The 12,295-nt window shown below is 39.6% G+C and overlaps 1 protein-coding gene across 7 annotated transcripts in view; it reads left to right on the forward strand.

Moving 5' to 3' along the window:
- The window catches only part of CPEB3 (cytoplasmic polyadenylation element binding protein 3), a 239,308-nt gene that overhangs the window by 189,520 nt on the left and 37,493 nt on the right, over nt 1-12,295 (forward strand). For all 7 annotated transcript variants that reach the window (XM_012454773.2, XM_012454772.3, XM_012454770.2 and 4 more), the window contains one exon: nt 3,519-3,633. In XM_012454773.2, coding sequence (XP_012310196.2) covers nt 3,519-3,633 — 115 coding nt within the window. The remainder of the gene's footprint in view (nt 1-3,518; nt 3,634-12,295) is intronic.

The raw sequence follows: 12,295 nt of genomic DNA on the forward strand, positions 1-12,295 counted from the left end.
GTGTGTGTGTGTGTGTATATATATATATACTTTATGTATATAAAATCATATATAATCATATATATATATATATACTTTATATATATACACACATATATGTAATCAGGACCAGAAAATATATCCAAAGAGTAAGTCCAGAAGGATAGAACATGGATATCAGGACCTGAGGTCTGGAGAAACAGGCCTTGTGTGAGAATGGGCTTATATTTCAGAGAGAAGCCAGAGTGTGAGTGGAACTTTTCGTACAAATAGTACCACAATATTATTTTTTATTTAGTATGCTTATATTAGTTTGCTGATATTGTTCTATGTTGATGTTTCTCTAATTCTGCAGAGGTGACAGCTCTGAGCAACTGTTTTCTGGTGGCCATCAGGAAATGTAGATTTCATGGGTAGGGTTAATCAGCACTGTGTCCTGAGCCCTCTTCCTGTATTTTTACCTAATCTGTATTGTCAACAATAAAGGAATGGGTTGTGTGGGATGTGATGAAGTGAGGTGAGCTGTTGGGGAGTGGGCAGAAAAGGCAGTAGGTGATAATGAAAGCTCTCAGTAGGAAGTTTTGAGATCCTTTGCAGAATTCTTTTGAGCAGTGGTAACCTACAGCCGTTATAAAAGGCTGCATTTCCTGTATTTCTGATTAAATGAAAGCAGATCACTGGATAATACACAAGAATGGTTTTCATTTCTTAAAGTGATTTATGATCAAATGCAATTAACATAAAATGATTGGAATTACCTTACCTGGTCCTGAAGGTGCCTGCCTTAACGTCTTTATTAGGAATGAGATTAGAAGAGAGATTGTGAGGAGGCTGAGGCAGGAGAATTGCCTGAACCCAGGAGGCGGAGGTTGCGGTGAGCCGAGATCGCACCATTGCACTCCAGCCTGGGTAACAAGAGCGAAACTCCATCTCAAAAAAAAAAAAAAGAAGAGAGATTGTGTGTAGAAAAAGATACATCTGTGTGTGTGTGTGTGTGTGTGTGTGTGTGACATTAGAATCCTTGTTCTCACAATGTCAGGAAATTATTGTGTATTAAATGAAAAAATTAGTAATAGGCAATAGGTCCTCATGAAGGCATTTATAAATGATGCTTTATGGTATTAGTGAACCTACCTTTATAGTAAATGTCAAGGAAATGATACTTGAGTCAAATAGATGAAAGTTTACAAGGAAAGAATTGCATTTGTTTTCATGCAATAAAGATTGAGCAAATGCCTGAATGTTAACAATGTTGTAAACAGGTTCAAGTTTTCAGGGTCTAGGGAAGAAATGGAGATTTTGTGTCTTCTGGCTAACTGTTGAGGGCAAGAGTGTCATAAAAGGCAAAAAGTGGGTAGGTGCAGTGACTTACTGCTGTAATCCCAGCACTTTGGGAAGCTGAAGCGGGAAAATCCCTTGAGGTCAGGAGTTTGAGACCAGCCTGGCCAACATGGCAAAACCCCGTCTCTACTAAAAATACAAAAATTAGCTGGGCATGATGGCACACTGTAATCCCAGCTACTCAGGAGGCTGAGGCACGAAAATCACTTGAACCCAGGAGTCAGAGGTTGTGATGAGCCAAGTTCACACCACTGTACTCCAGCCTGGGCAATAGAGCAAGACGCGGTCTCAAAAAAATAATAATAAAGGCAAAAAAGTGAGAGTGAATTTTGTAACAATCTTAAAGAATGTGTAGACTTGCTGGGTGCGGTGGCTCACACCTGTAATCCTAGCACTTTGAGAGGCTGAAGCAGGTGGATCCCCTGAGGATCTCCTGAGGTCAAGAGTTTGAGACTAACCTTGCCAACGTGCTGAAACCCTGTCTCTACTAAAAATACAAAAATTAGCTGGGTGTGGTGGCAGGCACCTGTAATCCAGCTACTCAGGAGGCCAAGGCAGGAGAATTCTCTTGAACCTGGGGAGCGGAGGTTGCACAAGTTGAGATCGTGCCACTTCACTCCAGCCTGGGCAAAAGGGGGAAACTCCATCTTAAAAAAAGAAGAAGAAGAAGAATGTGTAGACTGTTTGTAACTGAGCAATGCCAATTTTAAAGTTCATTCAAAATGCTTTGAAAGTATAATTGCCACAGGTGCTACCTTTCAAGTGGAAGTACTCTTGGGTATAAGCCAAGCCACATAACAAATTATCCCATATGTTTCCTTGCATTAAGTGTTGATGTCTGAGCAATGGGGGAAATGAACAATTTTGTTAATAATAAGGAAATGAAAAGTCAACTTTTTTGTTTTCTTCTTAGTCATTGGTGGAGGGGAGGGGGAATGGCATGTTCCTGGAGGACCGATACCAGGTTCCCTTTCTGCACCCAGCTCGTTTCTCAGAGCATATTGGCTCTGCCTAACTGGTTGGTTTTGAGGCAGTGCAAAATTTGCCTTTTGGTATGGAAGGATGTTTTTTGTTTTTGTTTTAAGCTATTCTTTGATAATGTTTTAAAGTTTTATACATAAAACCATGTACAAGGTTTATGTTTTAAAGTTAAAATTCTATTGAAAGAACTTATTTTTTACTCTATGATAAATTAGGACAAACTATGGGCACTAAGTCAGAGTCCCAGTTAAGAAAAATGACCAAATAGAAATATGCCATAAAGATTTCTTTTTCTACTTTTAAAAAAATTTACTTCAATTTTGAGGCTTGCTTTTATTTAATCAGCCAAAATTTTGTTTTTTGTTTTGCGTGAGACAGAGTCTTGCTCTGTCACCCAGGCTGCAGTGCAGTGGTGCAGTCTCAGCTCACTGCAACCTCCAACTCCTGGGTTCAAGCGATTCTCATGCCTCAGCCTCCTGAGTAGCTGGGACTACAGGCATGAGCCACTACACCTGGCTAATTTTTGTATTTTCAGTAGAGACAGGGTTTCACCATGTTGGCCAGGCTGATCTCAAACTCCTTATCTCAAAGGATCTGCCAGCCTCGGTCTCCCAATATGCTGGGATTACAGGTGTGAGCCACCAGGCCGACCCCAGAGAACTCTCTCTGCGCTTTATTCTTATCTCTGGTAATTCTATGCTAACTTACTGAGTGTTAATCTGTATTAAATCACATTGCTGAAAGATACGTTTGAATTTTGGAGGGTAATGAGAATTAAAAAGTCAGACATGGATAATTTTTAGAAAATACTCCTAATGTGCTTTAGGTGAACTCTTAAAAACAAAGTGGTGTACTGTGACACATTGTAAACAGTCTCTATCATGCATTAAAATGAATCTGATTCAAAATACAGACTCTGTCTCTAAAAGCCTGCCTTAAAGTAAACAAACAAACAAAAAAACCACAGGCAGAGGTGGTTTCCGATGGTTTCATAGTATGTGTCATTTGCCTAGAGAGCTGAGTACAGTAGCTGTAAGTAGATTCTCCAAGCATTCTATTGAAAGGTACTTAATGCAGATTACAACTAAATAACTGGATTTTGTTTGGGTCATGTTCATTGTGAAATGCACATATCAGTGGGTTTGTCTTTAGTCATCTTATTCTCATTTGGGGTTGATGGAAATGAAGTAAGGACCAAGTAAACAACTTTTTTTCAGGTGCAAATTCGACCATGGAACCTAAGTGACAGTGACTTTGTAATGGATGGTTCTCAGCCTTTGGACCCCAGAAAAACTATCTTTGTTGGGGGAGTTCCACGACCCCTTCGAGCTGGTGAGTGGAAATAGTAACACCACAACGACAAAACCAACAACAACAAAATCCCCAATGCCTCTAGTCTTAAATATTTTCTAGGTTTCTAGTCAGCTATACACAGTCTCCAAAAAGAAGGCTGTTGTCATGTTCACTGAGCTTTTTCAGGATTAAAGGTTTTCTCTCAAAATGCTCTATTTTGTTATGGTGCAAAAGTAATTTCATTAGACAATTATGTTGAAAAAATGGATTCTATTTAGTGCTTTCCTATTTACTCACTTATATAAAAAATAATAACACATTTGGCAGTGTGCATTCTTCTGCCAGTCAGCATTATTATGTATGACAGAAATCTGTCTTCTTTAAAGCTTCCCTGTTTTTTTTTAAAGTTCCTTTCCAATGATGAAATAATTGTGCTGCTGGATTTGAGCAGAATCATAATTGACTGGAGAGTTTGAAGTGATGCTGAACTGATGACGTCAGTATGTATTTACATCCAAAGACAAATCCAATCAGCTGTGCATCAGCCTCCTAATAACCAGTATTCATGCCAGTGGAGTATAACAAAATTATTTCTAAAATCTAAGTTTTTGAAGCACTTAGAATAATTGAGTTCAATTTTTTAAAGTAAGACAAAAATGTTACTGTTGCCACTGTAGTTGTGAAAGTACATTTCTTTTGTGTTATTTATATGCAAGTAGACTTAGTTCTACCTAAAAATTAAAACAAAAAGCAGAGATTAAAATCATGTTGTGAAACAGAATTATAAAATGTAACATAAAGTTATTTGGGTGTATGTCTTTAATGACTTCTTAATTCTGAAAGTTCCTTAACGTTCGTAACATATTTATCCAAATCCCAACTCCAGCCTACACCTAAAGGATAACATTAGACCGATATAAAGACATTCATAATTTCATTTTGAAGGACTTTTAAACATATTTATTCTGACTGGGTCTTATTTTCTTCATTCTAATAGAAAACTGTCAAAAGATAGAAGGCAAAGCTGCATAGATGCCTCTCTTTTATCTGCAGTTGGAGAATAAAGTCTAAGAAGGGCTAATTCAAACATGAATTATGAGAGGAGGGCAAATGCAGCCCTTGTTTATAAACTGTACTTTTAAAAAAAATGGTGGGTGGAATATTTCTGACTTTTCTTTTTTTTTGAAATGGAGTCTTACTCTGTTGTCCAGGCTGGAGTACAGCGGCACCATCTCGGCTTACTGCAGCCTCGGCCTCCTGGGTTCAAGTGATTTTCCTGCCTTAGCCTCCTCCTGAGTAGCTGGGATTACAGGTGCCTGCCACCATGCCCAGCTAATTTTTGTATTTTTAGTAGAGGCGGGGTTTCACCATGTTGAACCAAGCTGGTCTCGATCTCCTGACCTCAGGTGATCCACCCACCTCAGCCTCCCAAAGTGCAGGGATTACAGGCGTGAGCCACTGTGCCCGGCCATTTCTGACTTTTTCTAATAGTGTTATGTTTAGGAGTGGGGAGGGACAGAAATCCTTTTTCACATTTTACAAATGGACAATCATTGCTAATATTCTAGCTATTCCTTTTGCAACAAACTACAAGCACAAATTAGTTAATTAGTTTGTTTGTTTGAGATGGAGTCTCACTCTTGTTATCCAGGCTGGAATGCAGTAGTGCAATCTTGGCTTACTGTAACCTCCACCTCCTGAGTTCAAGCGATTTTCCAGCCTCAGACTCCCAAGTAGTTGGGACTACAGGTGTGTGCCACCACACCTGGCTAATTTTTGTATTTTTAGTGGAGACAGGGTTTTGCCATGTTGGCGAGCTGGTTTCGAACTCCTGACCTCAGGTAATCCGCCCACCTCAGCCTCCCAAAGTGCTGGGAGTATAGCCTTGAGCCACCATACCCAGCCACAAATTAGTTTTTATGTTCTAGCCCTTTTCCTTTTTTCCTAGATAGAAATCTGAAAAAATATTCTGAAAGAAAAAGTCCTATAGTTATAAAAATAACAGAACTGGTTTTAACTTCTTATGTCTATCCAAGTCACAGACATACAAGTTTATAAATTAAACTTCAATTTGTATTATTCACTCTTTATTCTTCCTGTTTTAATGATTTGGAAAGATAGATAAGGGCCTGTATATCATTTTTCTTCTGTAAATCCTGTGAAGATACCTTTTCCACCCTTCCTGTGTGATCATGCTGACACTGCAAGAAGTGAACCCCAGGACATGAAATTGTATTCTTTAACATTTGGTGTCTGCAAGATGCCACAAATTCTAGGATTAGACAATAATTATATTTAGTTGTCTAGGAAGAAATGGGATTTTGTGTTCCCTGACTAGATACTATACCTTTCATAATTCTTGAAGTTTTTTTGGTTTTTTGTTTTTTGTTTTTTGAGACCAAGTCTCTGTTGCCCAGGTTGGAATGCAGTAGTGCGATCTCAGCTCACTGCAACATCTGCCTCCCAGGTTCAAGCAGTTCTTCTGCCTCACCCTCACGAGTAGTTGGGACTGCAGGCATGTGCCACCATGCCTGGCTATTTTGTTTGTTTCTTTGTTTTTTTGAGACAGAGTCTCACTCTGTTGCCTGAGCTGGAGTGCAGAGTGCAATTTTTTTGTATTTTTAGTAGAGATGAGGTTTCACTGTCTTGGCCAGGTTGGTCTCAAACTCCTGACCTTGTGATTCGCCTACCTCAGCCTCCCAAAGTGCTGGGATTACAGGTGTGAGCCACCGCGCCCGGCCTAATTTTTGTATTTTTAGTAGAGACAGTGTTTTACCATGCTGGCCAGGCTGTTTTCAAACTCCTGACCTCGTGATCCCACTGCCTGAGGCTCCCAAAGTGCTGGGATTACAGGTGTGAGCCACTGTGCCTGGCCAAAGTTGTCTCTCTCTCTCTCTTTTTTTTTTTTTTAACTAAGCTAACATTTTTTGTTTTAAAATTGTTTTGTTTTTATAGTTATGTGGATAGTAATCTAAATTTACTTGTTCTATTCATAATGTTCCCCCTATGCCAACACTTCCCTTCAGTGTATCTAGTTTCTAGGTGGCAAAGTAATCTATATTAGTGTCTTAGAATTTTACCATTCATCCCAAGACTCTAATTTAGAGGTCCATGTTATCAAGACAAAAGAGTTAACATCTGCAACTTTAATCTATGATCATAGGAATTGGGTTTCTCTGAAACGTACTGAGCTTTGTGAACTGATGTATACCTTGGAATGGAAGACCATTTTTAAAGGAATTCATTGTGACTTTGGTAGACAATCTGAAATTGAATACAGTACAGTTCACTTGAATAATAAACATTTATTGAGCATCTACTGTATTACTGGCACTGCGCGAAGTATGTATCATGCAAAACTGAATATCCCAGTATCATGTTAAAGAGGTCATCATATACAGAGTCAAAATATTTCAGAAGAAAACAAATGTATTCATAGAATATGAACTCAGAATTAATTGGAGGCCACATTATATTCTTTAACATGATTCTCACATTTGGTTTTGAAACACTTTATAGCATTTTTTATTATTTCCAAGGGATATTTTAGTTACAGAATTTTGGAAAGTCTAAAACCATTTTAAACATCATATGAAGCATGATCCTGGACTAGGTATGGGTGACCCTCCTCAACAGGTGAGATTTTAGATGTCCAGGTGGATTTTTACCCTATTCAGGGCCAAAAAGTATTACTTAATATGTCACAGTGACTAAAATATTATCATGGAAGTGTTATTCCTTTGGATCTTATGAGTTTTTTTTTTAATCTTTGATATTTCCTCATTGTAAGACAGAGACCATTATCACTGATGGTTATTCTGAATACAGGCCTTATTCCTTTAAACAGAAATGTATAAACACCTCTAAAGAAAAAAGGCAACCTGTTTTAAGCAGTATTGTCCTGAGTTTCTGGTTCTTTGGCAAGCCTCCCTTTTAAAAACTCAGGTTGGACCAGCCTGGGCAACATGGTGAAACCCTGTCTCTACAGCAAATATAAAACTTAGCTGGGTATTGTGGCACATGCCTGTAGTCCCAGCTACTTGGGGGGCTGAGAGAGGAGAATCGCTTGAGCCCAGGGAGGTTAGGACTGCAGTGAGCTGAGATCACACCAGTGCACTCCAGCCTGGGTGACAGTGAGACCTTATCTAAAAAAAAAAAAAAAAAAAAAAAAAAGGTTGGAAAAAAGCACAGTCCTAGAAAGGAAAGGAAAAGGAAAACTGAAAATGGAAACATATCAGTAGAAAATTTAGATGAGCTTACTCACTGCCTGATTGTGGGTTTCTATATATCAAGTAATACACATTCTTACTGTCTCTTCCTTTCATCACTCCCATCAGTGACAATTGCAAGCCAAGGATGGTTTGCCTGAAGTCTCCCAGTGTTTATCAGATCTTGTTTTCTTTCTACTCCCCACCTCACCCTACCCTCACACTAGAAAAGCATGTAAGTAGACTCACCGTGCTACCATGTGGCTAAAGCTTACATATTCTTCAGTCCGTATAGGGAAATGGGCAGTTTGATTCTCCCCCTGCTACCACCTGGAAGTACATGTTGTCACTCTTCATTCACGTAATATGAGCAACATGTCTTCCTGAATCTCCATACAGAAATAGCCCTGTTGCATATCCCTATGGCATTAGGACCTCTTCACTCAAGTGCCAGGCTTGGGGGCTATGATATCACCAGGAAAAAGTAGAGAATGAGGTACGTGGTCTCTGTACTCCTCCCCAGTGGATTAACATGAGTATGTCTCTGACCCCAATTTCTTGGCTTTAACATCTGATTGGAGGGCTGCCTCAGTGACCAAGCTTTGGGATCCATTCATTCTCAACCTTGATCATGTTGGAAAAACCTTCAGTCTTTCTCATTAGAAGCATATGAACTGTTCTTTACTTCATGACTTCCTTCTGACAGTTTATCAGAGCAGGCCCTGCAAAACAGATCAATCTTGAGAGAGTGCTCACCTGAATCCCCACAGCCTACTGTTTGCTTTTTCATCTTTTGGTCCTTTCTTTCCTAACAATTGCTCTGATAATTCTTTCCCTTTTTTTCCCCTCTACTAGTATTTCATGATGGATCCTGAAATTCCCTTCTCTGTCTTACCCCACCTGCTCTGACTGTTGTGAGGATGGCTTTTCTGGGTGGGGTAAAAATTTGTGAAGTAAATATTCAGAGATATATGGCATATATCTAGAGAATATATATCCTGAATTCTTCTAAGATCATTGATTTTAGACATTTTGTATAAACAGTTGATAGTTTAGGAACCATATCCTGATTAGTGATTTAGGAAACTGGAATATTATAACACTATCCTTTATTGTTTTTTTAATAAGTGGTTGCAGGCAGAAACCATCCTGTATCAAGTATTTTAACAGTAGAAGCTTTTTCACCATGTTCTAAGTTCAGTATGAGTTGTGTTGGATAAACTCCAGATTTGGCATACTGAATTGATTAACTGTGTTACCTTTAGGTAAAGCTAAGGACTTTCTAATGTTAAGTATGTGTTTGTGTCCTCCCTCTGCACCAAAAGCAAACCCTCATCCATAGCTGATGTCAAACTTTGTCATACCAGTAGCAGGCTGTGTAATGTTAGCATACAGCCAAAATAATATGGGGATGAATTGGTGCTTAGAGAACAGAAACCAGACCAACTTAAATGTTAAGCAGAGATTCACAGGGTGGGAGCAGGGCGAGAACCCTGGACAAAATGAAATAGTTGAATACTACTCTGTCCTCAGCAGTGTGCTCAGAGCTCTCATAGATATTTAATTCTCACAATAATCCTGCAAGATTATAAGTTGTAGACTGCTCTTTTGAGATGAGGAAGCAGAGTTCAGATAGAGCAATTGGTCTTTCTCAGGTCAAAAGGAAGATACTTTATTAAGCTGAGATCTGAGATGTTGTCTCAGTAACAGTAGAAAGAGTCAACTTAGTACCAGTGCACTCTGTCTGGTTTAGTTCATTGTTCATACCATCTAATTGAAAATATATATATTTTTTGAAACGGAGTTTCGCGCTTGTTTCCCAAGCTGGAGTGCAGTGGCGCTATCTCAGCTCACCGCAACCTCTGCCTCCTGGGTTCAAGTGATTCTCTTGCCTCAGCTTCCTGAATAGCTAGGATTACAGGCATGCACCACCATGCCTGGCTAATTTTGTATTTTTAGTAGAGATGGGGTTTCTCCATGTTGGTCAGGCTGTTCTCGAACTCCTGACCTCAGGTGATCTGCCCGTCCTCGGCCTCCCAAAGTGCTGGGATTACAGGCATGAGCCACTGCACCCAGTCTGAAAATATTCTTAACTTCCCAACATACCTGATGCAGAGCAGAATCTTATGAGTACATTTCTTCCACTTGTAGCGTGTGAATTGCCTTAAACCAACTTGACAATTGTGGTAAACCTAGAAAGGCTTCAAGTTTAATCTTCCTTTCTTTCAGAAGTCGAGACCTCTTTGATATCTTAAGGTGCCCTACACCTCTTTCCTGTTTTGTCCTTATTTCCAAAGAGAAGAAATATGGATTATAGATTCACAGTTTAGAATCTATGTTATTTTCCTCTGGAATACTCATTTCTACTCTATCCCATTTGGCTGTCCAGTATCTCAGACACACATTGCCTTAGCTGGCTTTGAAATGTATTATAATTAAATGATATAAATAGGGCCCTGAGGTGAAGCAGGTCTGGGAGGAGTCATCATGGGTTTCCTCTCTGGTGAATTGACGACCCTTTCACATCTTTGTAAATAATCAGGATCAGGCCGAGCACAGTGGCTCACGCCTGTAATTCCAACACTTTGGGAGGCCAAGGCGGGCAGATTACCTGATGTCAGGAGTTCAGGACCAGCCTGGCCAATATGGCAAAAACCCGTCTCTACTAAAAATATAAAAATTAGCTGGGTGTGGTGACTGCGCACCTATAATCCCAGCTACTTGGGAGGATGAGGCAGGGGAGTTGCTTGAACCTGGGAGGTGGAGGTTGCAGTGAGCCGAGATTGTGTCACTGCATTCCAGCCTGGGTGATGGAGTGAGATTCCATCTGAAAAAAAAAGCATCAGGAGCAAACTCAAGGAACCACAGTTGAAGCTTATATTCAGCTTCACAGATGTAGCCATCACAATCCAAAGAAATTCATGGGGATGCTATATGCTCCACGTTGCTGCAGTATTCTGGTTTCCCCCTCCAATCTGTGGCACAGTGACACTCATCACAAGAGCCAGCATGTGGATTAGACTCATTGTGTTGCTGCTATCATGGAAGTTGTTCATGAGATAACTTAGGTTGTCTTAGGATGACAGAGCATCTTGTCCAAAGTATAGTATACCTTTGAACCATAGTTATTAGACCTGCTAAGTTCCCACCATGACTAGACAGACCTGTGAGCACTGTCTGGATGGGAAAGAATATAAAAAGTGGTTTGGAAAGTCTTGACTTCCTTGTGGACTGTTTACCTGTTTTCACCTTTGTGTGAACTCTGGGTTTCTTCACCTGTATGCCCTGCTGTGGTACCCTCATTTTCCTCAGGTTAAATGTTGAGAACATGCTCCTAGGAGCTACTTTGTCTCTGCCCTCTGCAGAGGATGGTTTCAAATGAGGACTAGAAATTCTGTTTAGTACTTAAATGAGTTCAGCCTGCAGAAAGTATGATGAATGAAGACCCACTGGTTGAGCAAAAGATCAAAACAGCAGTTTGACTATTATTTACTTTTCTTCAAGGGTGGTCATATATTGGACTTTCTGTTATTAAAATACAGATTAGGGTAGAGAGAGAGAGATGGGAAATTTTCATATTTTTCTCCCAAAAACCTCTTCTTCAGTTACCTTGGTTTCTTCTAGCTTCTCAACAAATTGCCCTTCACTTAAGTGAGACTTAATTGACTCAAATGTCTGCAGACTTTTTGGTGGCCAAAAAAGCGACTATATATAAGCTCATAAATGGAAATTATTTATTTATAATTGGTTTTCATAAGAGCACAAGCCAATGAGGGTTTCTGCTTCCTATCAAAATTATTTAACTGCCAGCAACATCAGTCATGATCTAATCCTTGGAACGTGCAAATGATTTCACACAGATAGATTCACAGAGTAATGGAATGTTTGTGTTTCTCTGGCATCAGAAGATCCTGAAGATGTTTTTGGAGACCACTGTGATGTGGAAGAATCTGTGGTTACAGTAACTCTCCTACTTAGTTGGAGTTTCAAGCTTACCACTCATGTGCCTTCTTTCTAAATCAGGCACTTTATTGAGTCTTTCCTGTTGTGTAAGACAAGTGCCATTCAGTTCCTTGCCAGCATTCTTTTCCTGGCCATTCACCAGGCTTAGAGATTGCTCCTCTCTTATTTCACTACAGAAGAAGCCTTGTCTTTTGAAAATTAGTATTTAATTTACAGGGTCCTGAGGTTACTTATTTCACTAAATCCATTCAACCAATAAGGGAAATTCATTAATGACTGCAATTAACAATGAATTCTGCCTTCAGTTTCTTGGTCTCTGTTACTGCAGTAGCATTAGCTGTATGAGAAGATCCTCAAACCATCAGAGGTTCTTGGGATGAAGTATAAAGGCCTCTCATATTCAGGGTATGTGCATAATTCCTGTGAGATTGTTTGAATGAATGTGATTCTTGGATCCTGCCCCAAGACTGCAGTCAGCATTTACTTGGCTTTAATAGGCAATGCTCCCTTCGCTGATATGACTTAGTAAT

This window comes from Aotus nancymaae, unplaced genomic scaffold (assembly GCF_030222135.1).
Source record: "Aotus nancymaae isolate 86718 unplaced genomic scaffold, 86718_ANA_hifiasm-v0.15.2.pri h1tg000010l, whole genome shotgun sequence".
NCBI classification, from domain to species: domain Eukaryota; kingdom Metazoa; phylum Chordata; class Mammalia; order Primates; family Aotidae; genus Aotus; species Aotus nancymaae.